At 39.2% G+C, this 25,602-nt stretch overlaps 1 protein-coding gene across 2 annotated transcripts in view; it reads right to left on the reverse strand.

Annotated features, from left to right (window-relative positions):
* Window positions 1-15,370: 15,370 nt before the first annotated feature.
* The window catches only part of glt1d1 (glycosyltransferase 1 domain containing 1), a 35,453-nt gene continuing 25,221 nt past the window's right edge, over window positions 15,371-25,602 (reverse strand). For both annotated transcript variants that reach the window (XM_007902190.2, XM_042337157.1), the window contains one exon: window positions 15,371-18,097. In XM_007902190.2, the coding sequence (XP_007900381.1) occupies window positions 17,951-18,097 (147 nt within the window). In that variant the 3' untranslated portion in view covers window positions 15,371-17,950. The remainder of the gene's footprint in view (window positions 18,098-25,602) is intronic.

Here is a 25,602-nt window from a genome sequence, read left to right on the forward strand (position 1 = left end):
AGCGTCTTAAGAGTTTTACACAGAGTAACATGTCAGGAGCGCTCTTTACAGAGACGGAGACTGAGCAGTGGGGTGGGGGAAGCGAGAGTAAGCACGGTCAAAGGGTGGGCACTTTACCTATCACCACGTGAAGCAAATTAGCCATCTTCCAGGTTAAGACTGAACAAGAATTTGCCGTAATTTTGCAAGTTTCCTAAATCTTAAGGCAAAATAGTCCCGAAGGCTATATCGTGGACGGGTATGAGGACGGTAGTAACAGTAGCTGATAATCCAGCAGCAGATAGAACACGGTGGCATTTACCTCCGTTGAGTGAAAGACCCATCACATGTGGCGTATTAAATTACTGCTACACTGAGTGGTCTGCTGTTGTTTCACATCCTCAAACCACCCCCCACCAACACCCCCCCCCCACTCCTCCTACCACTCGCCCTCTCTACCTGCTATGCTCTGAGCTCTCAGTTGTGTGGCAGAGGCTGATGAGTGTAGGCATCGGAATCTGCCCTTCCCGCAGGGAGGCGAGAGAGATCGGGAATCAGAGAGAGAGAGAGAGACAAGCTCCTCGGAGCAGAACTGCATAACTCCTTCTGGGGAGACGTGGAATAAATATTTTCTAAGATCCTAATCCTCCAAAGGTTCGACGCAAAGGCTGACTTTTCTGCTGTTTCTCCAGACAAAAGCACAATGTCATAACAAATCATCGGCCTGTGTCTGTGCGCTCAGTGCATTTTGACAGTGAGGCCAATTTACTGAATGTCAATAAGACCCAGGGGATACATGCGTTAACCATCAGCCCACCATTTTCAGCAACAAAGCTGAAGGGTTTAAATTAATTTTTACCGTCATTTATCTCGCTGCTTGTCCGTCAAAGGTGTTGGTTGTTTAAACTGTGATACTTCAGTTGCAGGTTAGAAAACCCGTGAAAATCTACGTTCAATCGTCACAATTTGCAGCAGTGAATAAAATGCTCAATGGTGTTGAGAAAGTAAACCCAGAACAGCACTCCCTGATACGTTCAGGCAGCAGACAAAGAGGGCACAGGTTCGAGCTCAAGTTTAGGACAAGCACCAACCAACCAGTAAGTAGTTGATTACACAGAGAGGTAATGGACAATGGGATCAGGTTACCAGTAAAGGTGATAAGAGTTCAGGGATCATTTAAGAAACAGCTTGATGCTGGAAAGAGAACTTGGTTCGATGGGATAAAATAGGCCAGAGAATCTTTCTCATCCGAATCGCTCATGTGATCAGAGCAACCCAACATTGGCTGCATTTTTAAGGTGAAAGATTGCCCAAATTCTGGAGTAAATCTTGAAGGTGGTGGGGAGCGGGTAGAGGTAAGGGGGGGAACAGGCTGTTTGTCAGTGCCCCACCGCCATGATTCAGTCCACGTGGGTGGCCCATGTAATTGGCTCCTGAATATCCCACACATGCACCGAGCCTGGATTATATCACCAGGTCTCACTGTAAATGAGATGCATAATTGGTGTAAGGTATCAAGCCTCGAAATGTCTCACTTGATCTCCTGCCAATCTCCTTCCCTCCCACTCCGTTCCATTAATTCAACTCCTTTTGTGTCTTTTATTCATCTGAGCTCACATCTTCACAATTCTGCTTTGTGTCTTGTTGATGGGTCGATGTGTTCGTTGTTGCACATGCCTTGTGTATGGTTGTTTCGTGTGTTATTCAGCACATCACCAGATGAATTAAAAAAAATGGATTAAAAATCCTTGCATTTGAGAAAGCATCAAGTTGGCTTAAAGTCCTTCGCCGTTCATTGGGATCAACTATAATGATTGTATTTGTTGACAAATGCCTCAGACACAAACGGCCATGAAGAGAAGGATGAATTTATCTGGAGGATTGTCAGCCAGGACACAGGGAGAAACCTCCTTCTCTTTCCCAATAGGGTTTGGGATCTTTAACAACCACCTGAACAGGCAGACGGATCCTCAGGTTGTCATCTCAACCATAACGATAAGGTATTTGATAATGCAGTGCTTCCCCCAGTGCTGCACAAGGTTGTCAGCCTAGACATACAGCTTGATTCCTAACGTGGGGCTTAAACATACAACCGTTTGACCCAGACTCACGAGCACTGGATACTATGATCTGAAACTGACAGCAAACAGATCCCTCAGGACGCTTTCTTTCCTCTGGCTGCGCCAGTATAAATGCTAAACCCTTGGTTGGATTCCTGCCAGTGAAAATCCTGCCATAATTATTATTACTGGAAACAAGGAGGGAAGTTTAGAGGAATCGCCTTCACACATACTAAAGGCTATAAAGATATGGGTCGTGACCCAAACGGCTGTTGCCTTTGAGTCGATCCCATAATTTAAAAGATAAACGGGTTGCATACAACAATGACAACAACAACAAATCACATTTATATAGCGCCTTTCATGTTGGGAGGATGCTGGATGAGGCCCTGAATAGCCTCCTCCTGTGTTGAAAAAGCTGAAAAGTGTCCGAATTTCAATCATTGAATCCAATCAATCCTCCCATTCTGCCTGAAATATTCCAGAAGTTGGGAACACCAAATTGTGGGGCTGTGGGAATCCTTATAGAGCTGAGATCCAGAGTTTCAGTACCATCTATGAACCTCATCAGCCTTTGTGAGCCATTAACACATCTTTGCCAATTCCCCATTTGCTCCTCTGCCCTCAGAACATGACCGGCCCCTTAGACAGCAAAGGCTATTGATTGATTCGCAATGTTTTATCCCAGAGAAGGGGCTGAAAGATTCATTGCCTGTCAAAGCTCCCAGTTTTTTTTTGAAGTTTGCAGCAAATTAATATCCACAGCTAATAATTATCAGCTATTACGGATGAAACAGCTCATTCATCATTGCAAAGCACAATAGCCCGTCGATAGAATAATAGGAAAGAACACATTTTGCACATCAAACAGCCTGAGGAAATTGAAAGGAATATGATAAGAGGCGTTTTCAGATTCTGAGGGGGCACAAACAAGGCGAACAGGGAGAAACTACCGTATTTCCTTTTGTTGGGGAGTCAGTGCCAAAGATGAATAGCCTTGGGGATTGTGATCGAAAGAATTGGGGGCGAGGTGAGTGTTAGGGAATTTCCTCACTCAGAGAGAGGGATGTTGGTGTCTGTCGAGACCTGACCAAAAGAATCATTCAGAACAGAGCCGGATAAGTGACTGAGAGTGACAGACAGCTTCTGACAAATGGTGCAGCAAGATCTGCAGGTGCACAGTGTGGCTCCAATGTTGTGCGTACAGGCAAAGCGGGTCTTAAGATTGATCTTAGAGGGGGTGCGGAAGGGAGCAGTGAATTCACATGTCATTCAGTTGAATACGTTGGTCTCCAATTCTTCGTTAAAAAAAAAAGGGGACATAAATCTGGCAGGTAGGCACCACAGCAGATTGCTTTAACAAAATGTTCAGTAGAAGCCTGGACTGCGAAACTTCAATTTCAGTTCCAAAATGGTACTGATTGACCTGTGGCTTTGCGCTGATGAGGGTATTGGCAGTGCGGTGGTGATCAGCGCGTGAGTGCACTGTAAAGGAACACAATCACAGAATGTTAAACACTCCTATAGCAGAGAAAGAGCCCATTCAGTTGATTGAACCCATTCTACTTGTTTATTGGATCTCGGCAGATATTTTGGTCCCAATGCCTCACCCTTTCACCGTACCCTTTAATATCTCTATGACCCATATGCCCTGTATCTCTCTCTCTCCCTCAAACATCCCTACTGATTCCCAATCCCGACCCCCCACCCCCACCCACCTCGGTCTCCGAAACTCTGTCTGTCCAGCGCCTTGGGATGTCCTTCCGACGTGAAAGGCACTATACAAATGTGATGCTGTTGTTGTTGTTGATTCCACCTTCACTGCTTTGTGGGGCAGAGGGTTCCACTGAGTCACAACCCCGTGGGTGGAAAAAAATACTTCCTGACTTGAGTTCTAATTGTCTTACATCTGATGTTAAGGCTATTCCAACCCGTTGCAATGGCTCCATCACCAGAATAGTCACCCACTCTTCCATCTAATCGACTCCGAAGCCAGGAATGATCAGGTACTGTTCTGTTGACTGATATGAAGAGCTATGCACACTTGAGAGCGACTGGGACAAGCGCGGCTTGTGAAATTAATGCAAGGACACGCCATACACATTTCATCCGCTGGGAACAATCTGGCTTATTTACTGTTTTATTAACTATTCCAGAATTAACACATTTGTTCTTGCAACACAACATATTAATGTGTGTTGTACAGACATTAATGAAAGAATCTGTCTTCTTTCAGTATTTATGGTATACATAATTTTACAGGGGATAATTCAAGTGGTACGGAGGGATCAATCAATCACCGAGGCGACAATTTATACTCATTACAAAGCAATACTCTTAAATACATGTTCAGCTTGGGGGGAGAATCACTGCCTCAAACATCCACCTTTAAGAATATCCATTCTCAATTATCGTGAAAGAACTGGACACAGTTGACGGATAGATTCAGCACAAGATCACGTGCCACTCTGCAACAATCCAACTAAGGAAACACACCGTAGATTTAGAATTAAAGTTATATTCCCCTGTACATTACCGCCACCTGATATATTGAGGTAAAAATAACAATTCATGATGCAACACATCATACCACATTTTCTCTCCATAAATAAATACACATATTTATATAAACACACACGCACTCACATGTTATATATTATACAAACAAATATATATTCTATATGATATATAATCTATATATAATTTACACACACATATATATTATATACATATTTTCCACAAACCTTGCTTTTTTTTAAACCAGCAGCAGCATTCTCTGTCAATGTATGGCTTCCCCCAAATCAAAAATAATATTTCAGCTTCCTCTGGCATTATTTTGTATTGTAGGACCATCGAGGGGCTGATAAATGACCTGTACATTTTTTAACTTTGGGATTTTTCTGTATTCCAGCCTGATACATTGCCAGGTCTATGATAAGTGTCCAGAGTGCTGCCCGTTTCATCTCTCTAAATTACTTGGTGTCCATCTATCTTACGGCCGAGCTTTTTAACGAAGGCTATATTTTTTTTTAGTCCAAACATCAAGCCCTGACAAATAGCAGTCTGGTAGGATGTGGGTGAGTTATGAGTGTCAGAGCCAGTGCTGAAAGTTAATGAAAAGAAAGTTTCGGCCATTTTTCAGGGGCTGCTTTTGGTGGGACAAATTATGGCCTCTCTCTAACTGCAAGGTGCATTTCCAATATTCAACCCACTGGACACAAAGTCCCTACTACCGAGAAATAAAAGTTTATCAAACAACTGGAATTTTCAGTTAGGATTGTACCTTGTGATAAGAATATGAACATGACTTGACTACCATCTCAGGGTGAATGGTTGAGTAGACTCATCAGACGTCATTGATAATGATAATAATAATAATAATCCTTGCGTTTGATACAGTGCCTTATCACGTCTTCGAGACGTCTCAAAGCGCTTCACAGAATACACTGTAGAGTGTAGTGACCGTGTGTTTTGTGGGCGAAGCAATTGATGGGATTGATTCATCCATTGGGAGCTAGCTTCAACTGTAAACCTAATTTCCTTTGGTATTCTCCCCCCCCGCCACTCACCCTCCAACATACAAATGAAGGTGGAGAAATGGTCTTTCCTATTTACATGCCCACATTCAGCCCAACAAACCTGAATGGGTCTAATATTCCCCATGTAACCAACTGCTCTAGTCACATTCCCTGCTCTTTCCCCCACTGGGTCATTGCTGTTGCTATCTCCTGCTCTGGACCTACCTATCCTAATCCCCTGCTTTTTGCCCGTATCCTTTTATATATCCCTTCTCTTCAAACGTTTATCCACTAGTTTTTGAAGTGGATCCATGAAACCAGCTATCGCTCACGGTTTTATTTTTCAGATGACTCTGAGGTATTCACAAAAGAGAGATTAATCTGCGAGGGCAGGTTGCATTGTGCTGCTTCATACTGTGAGTCAGGAACTAATTGATTTGTGAACGTTTCTCTCAGGTATGTGCTTCTTAGAGACACTCAATACATTGTAAAACACATTGGAATGCTAACTCACTTTGGGATGAAAGTGGTGAGTACTTTCTGAACATTATCCACGGCTTTAGCACGTCAACAAAATATCCAGAAAGCTAACAAAAGGCGTCAGGGTTGAAAACATCCGTTTCAGGACAATTTAAAACGTGAAATTGTATGTCAGAACATTTAACAATTATCACAATAATAATCCTCGCATTTGATACAGGGCCTATGAAGTCAGAACGCTATAAAAGGTAATTGCTGTCAAGTAACTGTGTGTATTACTGGGCAAATGCAGAAGCGAATTTGCACACAGCAATGTCCCACAAACAGCCAAGAGGTGAATAACCAGGTTATCTGAAGAACTGATGGCCAATACAACTGGAGAAACTCCCTTCTCTTTTCCAATAAGAATTATGAATGTCCTCCTGAACAGGGAGATGGGACGTCTTCTTAAGGTCTGACCCAAAGGACAGCACCCTTAACAATGCGACATTTCCCTTTTAAAAAATAATTCAGTCACTCAATCCACGACTGTTTGTGGGACGCTGCTGTGCGCAAATGGCAGCCACGTTTTGCCCACATAATATACAGTCAATTCACTTTACAGTACATTCTGCAAGATGTCTCGAAGACATGATCAGGCGCTATATCAAATGGGAGGATTATTATTATTATGATTATTTTTATCATTAACCTAAATAATGAGCTCAGTGTTCTGATGCGGAGCATGAACCCTCAACCTTTTGACCTAGAGCCACTACTGACCGAGCCGAAGTGACAGCTGAGCAGAGTTGGTAATAATCCCTTTGTAGAATTTATCTTTGCATTGTTAAAACTTTACACAAACAGACGGAGAGTCTCTTCTCTCTTCAGAGTATCAATGATACTCCGGACTGGTCTTTTGTTCAAGGGATGTTGTTCCATGTTCAACCTTCTTGCGCAAGACAGTGCTGATCAATCTGTCCATTGGCAAGAATTCAGGGCTTGAATGTATTGCGTTGGTTAACAGCGTAAGACATCAACAAAGTGTTTGCTTGTGTGGAACCGTACAGAGTTATTTAATGGGTGTGAAATTAGAAATCGTTCATGCAAACCCACCCGCCTTACCTCCTGCCATTGACTCAGTCACTCTTCTGGAGTCAGTTAACCAAAGTGCCCACCAGATGGTGGTGTCAGATAGTGAAAGTCGCATTCTAATTGTACCGCTAACGTACCTTTCTTTGTGAGTCGCTTAATTCAAGCTCTAGAAAAAAGGTCATGAAAACAAAACGATTTCTGGGGATTTATTGATCGTAAATTTAGTCGGTTGGCAAAATGCGGCTGATTAACCAGTCTGACAAACTGTATTACTGTATAAGTGGAAAAGCTCTTAACAAGAACTATTGTTTTGAATGTGTTACCTGTTAATCCCTAGTGATCTAACTGAAGTCATAGTTACAGCCAATTTCAATTTCAATTGCACGTCAGCTTTCCACAGTAGTAAATCACACAGTTTTTCTATAATTTGTTCAGACTTTAAATGGGCCGGGGAAGGGGGAGTCCCAAGCTCTCTGGGATTCTACCTTGCGTGAAGGGCGCTATACAAATGCAAGTTGTTGTTGAGGTTTTTATTTCTTACCAAAAACTCAATTACACCCGAGGAATTAAAAACATAATTTGTTACACTTAAGTGTCTGAAAGCTAAAATGTTATTAATCAGAGACATTACAGCACAGTATGCTAATTTCTCCACTGGACTTCACAACAACGCTCTATAAATTCTCTAACCCCTTTTTTTTCTTACCCTTTTTATATTGTCTTTACAACTGTTTGATCCAATTCCCTTTTAAAATGTCTTCTGGCCTTAGATTCAATAGCTGCTTGAAGTGAAACCTTCTATGTTCTAATAGCCCTATCAGAATCCTCTCAAACTGCCCCTTAACTCTTGCCGTGACAGTCCTACATGTGATCTATCCCATTCCGTTCTCTTCCAATAAACCGCAGCCGCAGAAGGTTACAGATTTCGACCTTCTTTTCTCTCTCTCTCACTTTGCTCGCTCACAATCAATTCTGGTCAACACAGGTCACCAGCCTGGATGTAATTTGCAGTCTATTTGCTCGGGATCAAATGAGATGAATGAAAACACAGGCGATTTATATCAACCCTGTCTAATGTGCCTTTATAATTTATAAAATAGGCTCGTGTATGCTTTCAGAAACTTCCAATCTGCAGGAGGACACAGGAAAGTGCACTCTAGCTCAGGCTGCAGCGTATGCAATAATGTGCTCACAATTCTCATTGTTTCAAAGGAGAGAGAGAGAGAAAAACGACGCCAGTCTTCAGCAATCACAACACCTAATAAAACCCCCCTCAAAGATTTTGCTTCACGCACAAAAAAACAAGTAAAAATAAAATTCACCTGCACAATATCCAAAAAGAATAATGTGTTCTAAAGCATTCTTGATACTGAGACTCCAGTTTAGTTGGGGTGGGGGCATAAGTGAGGATCTCATGTTTACAGTTTATTACACCACAAATCTCAATAATAATAATCCTCGCATTTAATATAGTGCCTTATCACGTCGTTGAGACGTCTCAAAGCGCTTCACGGGATGTACTGTAAAATGGAGTGACTGTGTGGTTTGTGGGCGAAAAAATAATAATCTCAGATTAAAACAGATTCTTGACCAGGAGGTATGGCTAGAAACTTCTGAAAAGCTCTGACTGCCCAGTGAGTAAAGGCATGGGCCAGTCCATCACCAGGTAATGGGATTAATCCCTGGTCTGTGCTAAATTAGTTGATCCAGTTGAGGCTACAATTGGCTTCAAAGGGCTTGACACAATGCCGTCCCCCTTTAGATGGAAGTTGCACCTATAAGGACATTGAATGAGTGAGGGCATGATCTGCCTTTGCCATTCCTTTCCCGTCTATATCAGCAGTCGAATAGCCAATTGTTATCGCTCACATATGAATAGCCATTTGGGGCAAGGTGTCCGAGTGTTGGCGCTCATAGAACCTTACCCCAGTGCAGGTCAAACACCTTACGTATCAGAAGGAACTGTGAAATATCAACAAAGAAAAGCCCCTGAAAAAAGAGTGTTTTGTGCTTCGTGCTTCCTTCAAGCACTCTGAGATGCTGTCTGCATGAAGGGCGCTATATAAATGCAAGTAGTAGCTGTCGTCGTCGTCGTTGACCACTTTAACATGTGATGGCTGCATGCAAAACAACCTTAAACGTAATTAGTTATAAGAAATGCCCACTCCCCAATTCACATGTAAGTTGAAAGTATCGCTACAACATATCTCGTCCCTCCGCCTCCAATGTAATTAATGTCCTTCAGACACAGGTTCACATACATGGAGAATGTGAATGCTGATGGTGAATGGTACTCAGCTGAAGGGGGAAATGAAACGGAATCTAATTTTCCAGAACCATTAATAGTAAAAAAAAGACAAGGATTTTCCAATTGATATAATACACACAAGAATGAAACAATCTTTAGACTTAATTTAAAAATGACATCGGAAATATCTATTGGGCATTTCTATCGTTAGAAAAACAGATGCTGGTGAGGAAATTAGTCTACAAGCATAATGAGTAATTTCATTGCCGATGTAACAATTCACACTTGTGGATAATAAGATAGAGAAGTGGCTGTCACAACTAGAATGTAGGTGCTTCCTGAGGGTTAACTTTCTTCCCCTTGCTCTTCATCACCTGAAGACAACAACAACTTGCACTTATATAGCACCCGCCATGCAGGGTAGCGTCTCGGAGCGCTTAACTGTGAGACACCATGAGAGGTTTGGATGAAGAAGGCCCCTTCAGCACTTTGTGATCTCATCTTCCAGTATCCTGCCCCCACCATCATCCCACGACAGAACGGAGTCTTTTCATAAGAGTCCAATGTCCCGGTCTCAAACCAGCTTTCCTTGGTGACTGACCTCTGTTTACCTCTACATGTGACAAAATAGTTCCTGGTGTCTGTTCTGAAGCTCCCGTTGTCTCACAGTGTCCAGCCAGTTTGAGCTGCCTGCAAACTGTTTTGCAATGAGACTTATTGATTGAAGTTTGCTTCTCTCCATTGTTTTTGGAATGCACTCACTATGGTAGAAAACTAGAACTGCAAATGGCTCCATAACTGTGTCCAGGCCGAGTGATTTTACTACACTATCAGTTATACGCAGCTCAGAAGCGGTGGTTCTGCTATGTTGAGGATAAAGGAAATCAAAAGTGTGCGTCTCCATGCATTCCAACAAAGGAAACGTAAGCAAACTTCCGAACAGGAAAAGAAGAATCTTTTCCTTCTTACAACTGACGTGAACTGGAGTGAGGCATTAATCAAAGCACAGTTTTAATGCGCCAGAACATTGCACACACATCCATCATCGATTAATTTCAGATTAACTCAAGGGTAGAATCTTCACATTAACCAGACTTAAACCAGCTGCGGACGGCTTGTGCTCAAAGTGTTTCTGTTATGATTTGCACTTAGCAGCTCTCAGAAAGCTCTGTGGGGGTGGAGGGGTAAAATCCTAACCATTTCACAACTCTTCAAGATAAAATTGGAACAGTGAGCATTTGGACGAGGCTGAAAATTGTTAAACTACCTCTTCACTAATCACTTGTGGCTTTCAGTGGTGTGAAATGATGTTTTTGAACGGCTGAGGTCTGCTCGGAATCTAAACTGTGGAACACAGCACACTTCAAAGCACTTTATTTTTTTCCAAAAAGCGAACGAGCAAGGCACGATTACCAGGCAACCACATCTGTCTCGGTTGTGCCATTAAAGCCTTAGCGAGATGGAACAGGGAAAGGTGGGGTCCACCCACAGAGGAGAAACCTGAGCACAGTTAATGGGTAAAATAGGTGCCAAATACATTTTTAGAAACTTAACCAGTTCCAAAGAGGTTTCAAAACCTCCAGAACGTAAAGCGACATTTCACAGAGTGAGTAAAATCCATTGATGATTAACAGTCGGGTCCATTTCTGTGCAATAACACCCAATTTAAAAACTCCCAATTTTAATGGGATTCCGGTTTTGATAAATACTCATTTTGCACGTTTCTGAAATTGTACCTATTATATTTTGCCCACAAAATAGTCGATTCACTTTACAATATATTCCGTGAAGGGCTTTGAGACGTCTGAACAACGTGATAAGGCGCTACATCAAATGCAAAGATTATTATTATTATTATTATAATAAATGCAATCAATCCCACCTTTATACCACTGAAGTCCTGTGAAATCTAAGCATTCAAATTTGCTCCAGACAAGAAGAACATAGTGGTAAAAAATTTAATTGCTAGATTGAGCAATTAGCTTTTTTTTGTAAATAGAAAAAAAATCTCCCTTTTATTTTGCAGAAAACTTTCATTTTTGAATGGGTGCAAAAGCTCAGCAAAGAAAGTAAGTTACAACAGACAGGTGGAATTGGGGAATTTCCAAATATCTGTGATTCACTTAATTCGAAGCAATGCATGCAATAAATTGCAGGATAAGACCCAGGAACAATGATCCGTTCATGTCTCCTTAATAGAATTTATTTTTTAAATTGTTTTTATACAATGCTGCACCTGAGTGACAAGTAATATATATATATATATAATTATTTGAATATCTTTCTTAGTCAGAATCAGAAGATGGGACTATTTTTAGACTATTAATTTGATCCAATTGAATGGCTAAAATGGTTAGGGCAATTTGCCACTTGTATAGCGAGAGCTAGTTTGGCAGTCGGACATTAAACAGTGGGATGCCATCAAAGACAATATGGAATAAAGATTTGGGGTGATGAAATTACTCTGGACAACTTAATGGAAAAAAATGCTAGGATCCCTGATCAGGCTTTAAGTAACCAATTTCTGCAAGGATGCTTTCACGTTACGTGACAAATCGCAGATAAAAGTCAGCGCTGTGCATTGAATTGGAATTTTCTGAAGGTCAAACAAGAGAGCGTGCTGGTCAGCCGCTGAATCTTAAGTGGGTAACCTTTTAGCCTTAAGCCCACGTATAATAAAGGAAAGGAGCTTCTTTTTCTCTCACCCCTCTGACAGGCCTGTAACCTTTTGCACACTTTTCAGCACCCCCCCCGCCCCCATCCAATAACCCTGTATTGAAAAATGTCTATCCATTTGTAAAGCACGGTCTAAGCTGATCAGTGCATTCACAAATCACACATTTACAATACAACAAGCCGGACTATTAAACTCTTGGCACAATACACTTGGCTCACATACAGAGCAGAGCATGGTATCTGGACTTAGTTTTGTTTAATAATGTGATCCACAACTATTTTTAACTCTTTTTTTAAAAAAAGCCACCTTCAGCAAGGTCGGTAATGATTTAGTGGAGAACCTGTGACTTACTACTACTCATTCACCTCCACCATTCACGCCACAATTTGCTTTCCCCTCCAGTGTCACTGTCGACAAAGGACATGTTGCTCCCTATTGGGTCTCTTACCAGCTCCCACCCAACTTATAAAACAGTCATGTCATAAATGTTACATAACAGCACTAAGTGGATAGGTTATTTGCTATCATGACTAGTGTAAGTGAGGTCTATGCCTGAAAGGCAGGAACCCAAGTGTGTTGCACTAGAAATGCTCAGTTATCCCCCAATAATTAATACTTGGCAACCTGCAAACATCTATGTCTTCCATCAGACTGTGTAAGCAGAACTTGAAGACACAGGAAATATAAATGCACCACTGAGAGTACGCCAGAGTTTAAGTGTAGAAATCTATTAGTTAATTTGTATCTATCAACTGATTTGGATCTCAAACATGAACACTCTCACCAGCCTCTGCCAGACTCTCGTTTTCAGTGTCTTATCACGTTGTTATCTGTTGGGATCCACAAAGAATAGGTCAGAATAGGATCATCAGCCAGTCAGCCAGGATTGTGGTTGGATGGCGTTGCATCACATGGAACAGATCCAAGTTGACATCTCTATTCTATTAATTACACCCTAGGGAATTACACAATCCAATCTGTGATTGAAGTTTTGGGAGGGAGGGGTAAATTCAGAACGAATCTGCGGAAATACTGCTTCAGTGAACGAATAGTAAACTTTTGGAACAGGCTCCCTCAGGGAGACAGTAGAAGCAGAAAATGACGTTTGTTTCAAGAACAAATTAGATTTCTGCTGGAAAATAATATCTCAGGATACAGTAGATAGTATGGGACAAGGCATGTCAAGCGACTGCCAGGATGGTGGAAGGCGAAGCAGATGGGAGTTTGATCGTCCTTCTCCTAGCAAATTCTCACGTTCTTACTTGCGAGCATAATTTCACGCAAGACACGTTTCACTACGCTTAAACACGTAATATGGCCGAACCTCCCGCTCTGTGCTGCCTCATACAACAACAACAACCTGCACTTATATAGCGCCCACCACGCAGGGTAGCTTCTCAGAGAGTCTCACACCTCCGGCTCCGCTCTTCTACGTGACGGGAAGAGAGCCGGAGTTGGAGGTACGATTCATAATTAAATACAAAAATGTGCTATATAAATTTAAATAAATTGCTATAGAAATACAAAATTCATGAAATCCAGCCTGCATTTCTTTCTACAGAGGCTTCAATAGCGTTATTCTGTATTTAAATTGTAAAAAAGTGTAATGTAGCTTTTTTTTTGCACGCCTAATTTTTATTTTTTCTGGGTATAATTCTCAGGAGCGTAATTAATTTGGTTGTTCTCTAAGGGGTTTAATGCAAATGTACTCACGCTTCATCTCAGGCATTAAACCAGCGAATTGCCACTAGATGCCTTCGAAGGCTGGCATATGCTTCCTAAGGTTGGGCAACCAAATTAGCTTTTTCGGAGAAGTGTATAAATGCTAATTTGATATTAAGTAATCCCTCCAAAACGAAAAACAATAATAAAATTAGTCAATTTCAATCTACGACTGTTTGTGGGACATTGCTGTGCCGCGTTCGCCCACAAATATACAGTCAATTCACTTTACAGTGTATTCTGTGAAGCGCTTTGCGACGTCCTCCCGACGTGAAAAGCGCTATATCAAATGCAAGGATTATTATTATACTGTACGCAAAATGAGTTTTGATTAGCACCCCATATAACTAGTAGCATTTCCTTGCTTCTACCTATATTCCAGATCCCTTGTTAAAGTTCAACATCACATTAGCCTTTGTTTTATTGCTTTCTGCACCTGCGAGCGAGTTCTCTAATTTGTTTCCATCTGTGCACTTTTCCCTCTCAGATTCCTTCATTTATTCTAGATTTCTTTTTCAACTCGTTAATGAAAAAAACAGAAAGGAAAAAAGTTATCCTGTTCATTTTTTATTTATAGTTTATTTTTAAATTATAATAAATCTTGTACTTTATTAAAGTAATTTTAGTTTCAGAATCAGCAAGGAAATGAGAAGGGTTTCGCCAACTCCAAACAGATCATATATATATGGTCTTTGAATATTTCATAAGTATTTTATTGCTGACACGTCTGTAGAATTGGAGCAATAACACTTTAAATGAGCACATGCTTTACTAACTCCAGGCTATAGGTCTTGTAGATTCAGCAAATAATACATTTGTAACCCAGCTATAAAATAAATCCCAAATAAACTACGATCCCATGAATATAACAGTGATATGCAGTTTGAGATAACTGATTTTGTTCTACTTTATTTCTTAAAGCTGAATTCAGAGATGTGGTTAACAATTCATTAGAGAGATTTAAGACCAGTTCCCAGGATTTGCAGCTTCAAACAGCATAATTCATGTCTTATTAATACAGAATAGCTCATGTGTGTAAAAGAACAATAGCCCAAAAGCATTTGGAAACCAGAAAGGACGATGGTACAAGACTTTTGGGGGATTATCCGAATTTAACGTTTTCTTCCGTCAACAATCGACAGTTAGATCCTTCCAAGCAGTGATGGTTCAAGATTAAACATTCACCCTTACACGATGTACAAATAGATCCTCTCTCTAAAGGCTACAGGGATATTAGTTTCAAAATAATCTAAGGTTTGAAGCAAAGATCTGTGCACATTCTTAGGAAGAATAATAATTAGCTAAATGTCTTTGAAATTGGGGCAATGCGTTGTACCTCTAATCTCAAATGTGTATGTATGCCAAACGAGTCAAAATAAGATGTCTTTTTTTAAAAAAAACTATTGTCAAAGACAGAAATTGCAGTATGGCTTCATGGAACACACAGACCCAGTGTTCCCAGGGAAACAGTTTCCCAAGAGAGTTACAAAACCAAATGACATGTATTCTAGATCAGAAACTAACCTGTGATTGTTCCGCCCAGAAAAATGTAACAGGTCACACAATGGTATTTTACTCTACTAAAGTTCAATATTGCTGGAAAAGATTATAATTTTTGGTACAGTTATTTATTCATATTGTATTCACACAATACCAGATAACAGTAAATAAGCAGCCATTATTATACTGTTTTTTGCATGACATACATTTGAAAACACATAAATTATTGTCTTTTGTAAAGATACAATTACAAAACTCTACCAACCCAGAAGGCACAATTCTCCACCTCAAAAAACACCCATAAACCCGAGTTTATTAAATACAAAAATGTACACTGCTTCCTACAATAGAATTTTTTTTTACACATAGTGCAAAACAGAGCATTTTCACCAGGCAGTTTAACACACCATGTAACAATCATGGAAATATATTGCACTCATAAAGAGTCCTATTACAGCATTAATTGGGCAACGATGCTGAATTGATTACATATTTGTTGGTCATGTTGAAACATTTGTTCACAATTACATACTCTAAACAATTCCTTTATTTTCACTCTCAGTCTTTTTATATCGGAAGCTAATGTCTTATCCAGTGAGTTAAATGTATCAAGAAAAAAGACTTGTTACAACATATGAGCAGTGAACAGTACTAGTTCAATACCTAGATAGCTGTTAGCGGTGTCCAACACCAAAAGAATCAACACCTTCAAAAAGGTATTACAATTTCTTAAGAGATCTCTTCATTAACTGTGAGGTTTACAGGTCAGTCTACATATTCTGTGAAGTATTTGCAAGACACACAAATCATTCCTCTACCACCTGAAATTATAATGTGCAAAAGTGTACTTTAATTATCCTCTCTGAGACTCTCTTCAGTTTATACCAGTGAATACTGGCCACATATAGAAAACTCTCATCGATTCCAGGTGATTATTCACTGGTTCAACTAAAAGTTATCCACACATTCAAGTTGTGAATTGAGAATGGCATTATCGATCAGTGTAAGAGATACGCCATATTGATTGCAAAGTGGGAATAAATGACAGGTTCATAATTTCTCTGAAAGCCATATTATTGTCTGTGGCAGTTGTCAAGTCCTGTGCTCAAATTGATTGAGCATTTTTCTCTCAGGTCCTTCCCATTGCTTCATCATAGTATTTTGGACTGTACAGTGTTCTGGAACAGAAGGCAATAATTGTGCAAGTCTCAAAACACTATTCAGTGAAGATAATATCTCAGTTCTTTTTAAGTATAGAAATATATATCTAACTGGAGGAAAGAACAGCCAATTTTTCATATATTTGATGTTTGGGAACACATTACTTGCAAATCTGCATGGATGTACATTCAGAAGGAGTGGGGGAGAAGGATCTCATTACTAGTTATTATGTAACTTGTAGCAACTTACAGTTGTTTGTTGTGGGAATACAGTACTAATTAGAAGAAGTTAACTTTCCAAGTCAATCATTAGCTCAGTATCTGTTCCCAGCACTCCTCTCCTTTTGAAATAAACAATAGTAATAGGCTGGATTATATGACCCATAAATACTCTAAAGTAGATTTTCCAATCTCAATTGGAAACAATGCTATCTCCCAGTTTTACAATATCCTTTGATTGTAGCGGTAGTCAACCTAGGTTCTTGGCATGTCAAAGGTAGGTTTGTAAACTGAGTATAAAGATAAACTTAAGGGATAGATATCAAGGGAAAACCGATGAATAGTGTTGGGCGATGATTCGCAATAAATTCAATTCAGTGGCTCACTAAATGACACCTTGTTTTAATCTCAATGGTGATGTGGGGTTTTCATGCTATCAAGGAAGGAGAAAGAATATCGAAACGTACATTATTGCTGCACTGAAACAAGCCAACAGTTAAAGCTAGAAAAAAAATAACCTTCCTCTTGTTGAACTGCATTTCTTTCTGACATACATTGCAATGTTTACTCAATACTACCTTTGCAATTGATACAAATTGTGTGTATAAGAACCCTATACACTGCTCACTAAGTAACTGGCTGATTGTATGGGTATCAAGAGAAATGATAAATATACTGTTGAGTGGACAACAGGCATCATCATGTATGCCGCTGCACTCATCCACCATTAATTTTTTGCCATGTGACCCACAGATCACTTAATTGCTCTTCCCCCATCCAACACACAGATTGCCGAAAGAATAGAATCATATTCTTCTGCTTTCTTTCACTGGCTTCAAAATCAATTTGAAAAAAAAACAAGTTATTTCAATCGAAATAGATGCTACAGGCCACAAGAAAGCAGATGGGGGTGTACAGTGTTCATAAAGTTGGAGAAATTAAGATGTAAAGAGGGAAAAAAATAGGAACACCCAAGGAATGGATTAAGCCTTTTAAAAGCTCCAACACCGAAGGAATACAAAGCTGTACCACTGCAGACTAGACAGATAAATCTGATAGTCTGTCATGCAAATCTAATCCCATAGGAGCCCAGCCACTCGGGAGTAAAAAAATGACCATTTAGCTTATGTGACAGTCTAAATAATATTAAAGCTGCAAGTCATGAAAACAGTAAGTACCGTGCTGAAAATTATTCCCTTTGAAAATCCATTCTCGTAATTCTAAATAAAAGGTTAATTTCAAGGAAATAGCTCCTGCTTAGCAGAAGCTGGACATGTAAAATATTGCACTCCGTCATCACTGGTTGAGATGGTTTAAAGCAAGCCTGTAGTGAGTTTCTGGTAAGTTTCCTTTTCGGCTTGCCAGGAGTGGTACTCCTGTACATAGTCCTTGGCTTGGACCACGAGTCTCTCCTTTAAAGCAGTGTCGTTGATCAGTAGTCTTGACAATTCAACAAATTCCTGAGAAAAGAACATAGAATAGTTAGAATCAGAGAATGAAACAAGCTGACATAAGGGAGTCTGGAAGCTATCTATTCAAATCTTATGTTGAGTTTATATAGCTGGGAGCAATCCCACAACGCTTTCAGTAAGTCATAAAAGTGATTTGAAGTGGGATCCATACTTCCAGCTCTTGCCCAGGGCTAAGGACACAAAAAGCAAGCATAGAACTTTGTTGAAATGATTTTTNAAAAAAAATCATTACAGATCTGTTGTGTGACATCGCTCTTGATAACAACAAAAGTCAGATGGTCAAATTTTCAGATCTTTTAAAAAAACTCATGTATTTTCTCTCTTTTTTTTATAAAGTGTGAAGACCCGCGCTCTCCCTCACATCCTGAGAAAGGAACGTTAGATATGTACATTTACAAAATGTAATAAATAGTTCTGTAGCAAAATAACAGGGAGAAATACCTGCAATTATACATCATTATTACTATTATTATTATCATTACTTTTTGCAGGAAATGCAAAGCCACAATTAAGTGAGGTTGTCATCACATTATTCAACTAATGTACCAACAGCTTCTCAATAGATTTGAATTTAGTTTTATATACGCACGAAAAATAAGCATCAAGGAATATTCCATTACAAGATGTAGTTATCATAGTACTAAACATAATTAAAATGGTCTCTTGTAATGATACAGCATTTTCTTCTTATTGAAATGCCTTTTCAAAAGCACTGAACACACCCAGCACCCTCTCCAGGGCTCATTATAAAAGGTCTATTCTAATTGGCGACAGTGATGTTGGAATAGCCACAAAAGATATCCATCTTATTGATGGAACATATTTGCGTCATGTCTAATCAAATCTTTGCCTAATGGAGTTCCAGGACACTACTGCCAATGGTTAAGTGCTATTGAACGTAGGCTGTTTTCATTAGTGCAATTCCATCCAGTATTCAAGAGGCAATAATGGTTACAGACTATGCTCACCCAAGCTCAAGAGAATTTTACATCCACATATTACATTACATTCAATTGGCCAAAAATGTTTTATTTTTCCATTTTGTCATTTCAGAACAAGATGAGTAACCGTTAAAAAAAAATATTTGATAGAATTCAACACAGGGAAGGCTATTTGGCCCATCACGTCTGAGCTGGTGCTCGCTCCTCCTTTGGAGCTCTCTATTCAAATCTAATTTCCCTGCTCCCAAGGTGAGAAATCATTTTAGTAATTCTATCGCAGTTCATGGGTACCAATATCCTTGAGGAGATGCACTATTCTTGAGAAACTGTTTAATTGCAAAGATACAATCAATAGCTGGACTGACTATATTTCACCCCGCCACAAATCTTCACGCACTGAACAATGCTTTAGGAGGTTTTCCACACATATTCTTGCTCTGCACACCCTCTTGAACAGATATCAATAACAAGCCATGTCTCTGTGAAGCCCCACTGTTTAAGTGCATTGTAAAATCCTCGGTGTTTTGCTGCTGTATATGGATCAATTGGACAGGCATGTAGAATCTTATTGCTACCCTGATCAGAATATTAAATATTATTTGGTTGGCTAGTTTGCTTCCCAGTACTTTTTAAAAAAAAGTAAGGTTTATATTCACAAAGACTTATTTCCTTGATCAGCTTCAAACGTTGATTATTGATAAAAACACATAACTAAACCTCGTCACTAGATGGCATTGTGATATAAATGATTGCATAGTGTAGCTGAAATGTAGAAGGATGCCGATTGACTAGCCACAACAAGGACTCCATTTTATTATGGATAATTAATGGCGACATTTGCAGCACATTTATGAATTTCCATCATTTCAGCTGCACAAATCCTCCAGGAGACGGGGCGGAGGAAAACTCTCAGCTGTGCAGTCTCTGTGATTCTTGGAGTGGAAATTAAGGGCTGTAATTTGAAAGTGACAGGAAAACGTCTCTCACCCTCTAACCTCAAGGGGGTTTAAGAATGTAATCAAATGCAAAATCAAAAAATATTCACAACTGGAAAAAAAATTACAGCTCGCACTATTGCTAGATAATACATTTGAGTTAGAGAAAGTTTCTACTAATTGGCCAAAAATCAGCAACAACACTAGAATATAATCTACAGGGAATGGGAGGCAGTAAACTGCTGGGAGAAGAGAGGGAATAATGCATATGCGAGAATGACTAGAAGACTAAATTTGTGGATTATGTCACCGGACTGACCCTTTGTTTAGATTACTGCTTTGCAATTAATCAAAAGGGATTCAGAAAAAAATTCAAAATTCTTATGGGATAATTTTTGATTCAGAGGTAGGTCTGCTCTGGTAGTAAAACCAGCTGTTGATAACAAGTGTCTGTGATGCATGACAATGAACTGAAGGATATGAACAATGCAGATTTATTTAGAATCATGTAAATCAGGAGGCCAGTTGGACCATTGAACCCAAACGACACTCTTCATAGCTTAAGAAATATGTTGCAGTATGCAGGTAGCAAGATAATTTTGTAACTAGTACGATCAACACAGGGTATAATCTTAGAATTAGAGCTAAATCATGTGGAAGGGAGTTCAGGAAGCGTTTCTTCACAGAAGATTGCAAAAACATGGGGTGACTTCCCCAAATGAACATGGAGGCAGAATCGATTGAAGGAGGGATGGATAGATAGATATGGTATTAAAGGATGGAGAAATGTTGCGGAAATGGGATTAAAAGATCCACCATCATCGAATAAAATGGTGGAACAGCATCAATGGGCTGAATGGTTTCCGAATCATCTAAACCTAGTACATTATCCACAAAAGTACAATGTCATTACAATAAATAATATATAACCTTACTTCTACTTCACATTATTTTGTCCTCAATACCACAACCAAATCATAATATCGAAAGCAACAAACAATTTTGGAAATCAGTGCAAAAAGATACATTCCAGTAATATGCTGATTTCTTTCCATTTGATAACGGGCATAAAAAATGTCATAATGTCAAAAACATGCTGTGGCTACAAAAAGAAGTCAGGCTAGAAGTAGTAAAATTCAATTTGTACACTCGAACAAACAGATACCTGTGCAAAGGCTTGGATGAGTAAAGCATGAAAGCTTATTTAAAGGTACATTAACACTCTGGATTGAATTACGGCCTGACAAAATATACAAGCAACATTTCCTTGTAATATGCAATTAAATCAATCTTGATATTATTTCTATTCAAATGATATATACATTTTAGAAAGCTACAACTACATATCGCTGTTCCAAGTCATCAAACTCACTCAGTCCTGTGACATAATTCCTTGATATCCCCTCCAGTCAAAAAAAATACGACAGAGACTTACATATATTGGAAATTAATTCACAATTCTCCTGTTGTTTTGGGTGTAATCACTGCATTATAACAAAACAATCTTTGCCTTATTCTATATATAATTTACCTTTCAGGGTGTCCATTATTATATACTGTTATTTCTCTATTTGGGACAGTTGTGTGTTCATTCACATTACATTTCTATTGCAGGTACTTTGAAAAAAACAATTTTAAAGCATTTGAACAGCTCATGTTTCTGTGGAAACAATGCTGGCAGGAAGATTGTACGCATGGCCCAATTTTATGATGGGTAACACTTTGAAAGTTCATGTATCAAATTCAATAGGTCAGGCCTCAACTTTAATATTTTTTAAACTGCAACAAAATAATGTTTGGTACAATCAAGTGGGATAAAAAAAAGGTTTCCAGGTGCATTTTGAAAAAAAATTGATTTTGTAGTTGCACTACAAAGTGGTCAAGACCTCAACGCAAATTGATTTGAAACAACCTTTGTTGGCTGCCTGACTGAACACTATTATTTCTACCAAACTTTACCATTGAAGGTTTTGATGGACAAAAACAAATAGTTTGTGCAATTGCTTTCCCTTCACTGTATACTACCAGTACTATAAGTGGGATAAATTGCTTAACCCGTCGGATTCCTTCTGCCAATGGAAATTGTAATTCTGCCCAACATGAGTTTGGCAGTCTTTGTGTGTCAGGAATTAGCGCGAGTGCCTTGTTGGATGTGTCATAGTCCTCTAAGTAGGAGAGGGGATGAGAAAGTAAACTGATCCATTTTGCCCCAGCATGATTATTCTTTCTGTTAGTTTATTACTCCTACAGGGAAGATTTCTACACACATTCAGTCTGCCAACAAGGTAGAATCAACAGATGGATAAATGTGGATCTAATTTCAATAGTTACTGTATCTATTGGAAATACTCAAAAGTATTCCCACCTACTCGATGACCCCCAACATACTTGCCCTGTTCTTGTACACAGACTGCTTTACTGAGGAAACTGAGTACAATAACCAAGATTTATAACATTCAGTATGAATGTTATTTCTGGATATGTTCAACAATATCGCAATATTCCTCCCACCCACCTGAGCAAATTTTGTGAGCTCAGAAATGGTTCCATGTTCCATAGATTTCTTTAACAATCAGCATTGAAGAAGTTACACAAAGATCTATAATAGCTTTTTTTTAACCAGACTGAAAGCTTTCATTGTGTTCTATGTTGAAAAGAAAATCCAACTCCCAAATATTAGAGGGCAATTTCAAACTAACCTTTGTCCTGTTGTTTCACTGCAAGGTGTTTTTATGTAGCTCTCTGAACTGTCAAAACTAGCTGTATGCTGAGAAACCAGGAGAGAAAGTTTTACGAATCAGTCAAAAAGGAGTCCTGTAGCTCAGTGGTTAGAGCCCTCACTTCACAAGCGAGAGGACCCGGGTTCGATTCCCGAGTGGGTCAAAACCCAAGGCAAGTTTCCTTACTCCACCCACACGCCACTGTTTATCTAGCAGTAAATAGGAACCCGGTAGTTAGTCGATTGGTGGATCGCTTTCTGAGGGCAATAATATCTTAAAAAAACTAATAATAATTTGGTCACTCACACCACGACTGTTTATGGGACGCTGCTGTGTGCAATTGGCTGCAGCGCGTTTCGGCTACAAAATACACAGTCAATTCACTTTACAGTATATTCTGTGAAGCTCTTGGAGACGTCTCGACAACATGATAAGGTGCTATCTCAAATGCAAGGATTATTATATTATTATTAAATTAGCAATCCCCCACACAGGAGCAAGTTCATTTACACAGAAAGTGCAGGAAGATACAGCTCGCTCAGTGTACAGAACACCCAGCAATACATGTCAATCACGCCATTTCTTTTAAAAAGTGGTGGAGCTGAAAGTGAAAATAAGATTGACTGACACATTAGAACCGACAAGGTTGGTTATTTGGGACCTCAAACAGCATCGAGCACACTTAGTGGTTAAGCACTGATAACTGATTTGAAACAACCTTTGTTATGATTATGGTAGAATTCTCCCTCCTTCACCCACTCAACCCCATGAATGTTGTGAAAAGAGCAGGTAAATACAGGTGGCTGCTTTCTCCTGTCCCATCCTCTAGCTTGATTCACACAAGATGACATAACGGAAAATTATCTTGTCAGTATTTACTCTTCTCTATCTGTGTTTGGATGTACAATACAGATAAAGTGTCCCATTGGTCTATGAACATAAAAGCTAATCATTCAACAGAATCTCTTAATTCTATCGCATTTAATGTGCCAAAGCTTGTTATGTGATATATATTGGGTAAAATAAAACAGATGTTGTCATTAAATTGTCACTTTAGCAGTAACTGCAGCCTGGGTTCTATGTGACATTGTCTGCTCTAAACACTTGAAACTGATCCAAGCTGTAAGCCATTGCTATATTATTCATCCTTCCATAAACGATAGTCAAGGCACCATATCTTTATCCACAGGGAAGAGTTAGTAATCATTGCAAAGTGTATTGGAATCAGGTTCGAGACCAGCAAAGTAGTGGCTGGGCTCATGTTCGTTTTACTTCCATTTTAATACTGTTGAAAGCAAGAACAAATGACACTGCGATTGATCACGGTCGAGCACCAGCACAGATAGGATGCTCAAATGGCCATCCATTTCAATAATAATAAACCTTGGATTTGATATGCCGTATCAAATCAAAATGTCTAAACGCGCTTCACAGTAATCATTAAGTGAAGGGCCTGTGTATTTGTAGGCAAACGCAGCAGCTAATTTGTGCACAGCAACGTCCCCCAGTTTAACAGAGAGGAGGGGGTTAATCATGTTCATCGCTGGATATTTCATTAAAATACAGGAAATATTTAAGAATATAATATTAAAGGGAATGGGGAAAGAGCAGAAGAGTAGAATAGATTAGGTGCCACAACTGGCAAAAAGCACCACCACACACTTGATGGACTAAATGGCCTGCGCTGTTCGCCAATAGAGCCAGAGAGGGGGAGGGGCCCGGCTAAGAAGTTCTTTGAAGAGAAAATACTTTTTTTGGACTTTTCTTTCAAGCACTTCAGTAGTAATTCTGGGTCATGCTTCAAATCTAACTTTTGGGAAACACATCAGTAAAGATGCAAGCTGCACATAAATCAACCAGGTTCATATTTCTTTATGATCTAGTCATTACATAAATCTTAAGGTATTAATAGTAACTAATGAAATTGTCATCTCCTAAGTGCCATTAAATTTGAGAAAGCCATTTAGTCCTGACCGTAAACTTATCTTGAGGAATAGTAGTATTGTTCCCATTAAATCATTAGTTCTGAAAATTATAGCCAACATTCTAGCTTATTAGCATGTGAACCAAAAGCTTAGTTGGTATTTTCTACAAAAATTGCATCTGATTGACAATTAATTTTTTTTTGGACTATTACCAATAAATAAGATCTCTAAAATGTAGGTCAATGAAAATGCAAAATATCTACTTTAAATCCAAGATTTTGCACCGATTAAGACAATAATTTACAGATTCATTAGGCTGTTCACTCAGACAGGCTAATTTAAATTTTTTTCCACAAAATAAACCCCAGGAGAAAAAAAGTGAATTCGCACAAGTACAGGACTCCATTTGGTGTTAATGTTTTCTTTTGAACATAATATTTCAAAAACAGGTATAGAAATGTATACCTATAAAGATACATAAATTATTCACTTTACAGCGGTTTGTAGTTCTTTGCTGTGTGCAAAATAGCTGCTGTGTTGGTCTACAAATAGTCACTACACTTGATAACAGTTAGCCTTGTTGTCCTCCCAAAGTGAAAAGTTTTGTCTTGTAATTACCGTGAGCACTTTGGGACATGCCATCAAAAGTGCTATATCAATTGCAAGGTTTATTGTTTAAGTTATCTTGCAAACTGAACTGTCAAGTAAGAGTATCAGAAGATGGTACTGGTCTGACTAGGTAGGTTTTATTTGTAAAATTCTGTTGGAGACATGGCTGGAAAAGCCAAGGAGCTCCGCAGTAATCCAAAGCAATAGTGATGGCCAACTAACACATCGGCTGGATCAATGAGACTTGGGGAGGAGAAAATCCTGCAAACCAAAGCCACAACAGATAGGAAGGTCCAAGCACCTGGAAATATACTGCCGCTCTGTACTTCTAAACTGGGAAGTAACCATTATTATTATTATCAT

The sequence above is a fragment of the Callorhinchus milii genome, unplaced genomic scaffold (assembly GCF_018977255.1).
Source record: "Callorhinchus milii isolate IMCB2004 unplaced genomic scaffold, IMCB_Cmil_1.0 Scaffold8, whole genome shotgun sequence".
Taxonomy (NCBI): domain Eukaryota; kingdom Metazoa; phylum Chordata; class Chondrichthyes; order Chimaeriformes; family Callorhinchidae; genus Callorhinchus; species Callorhinchus milii.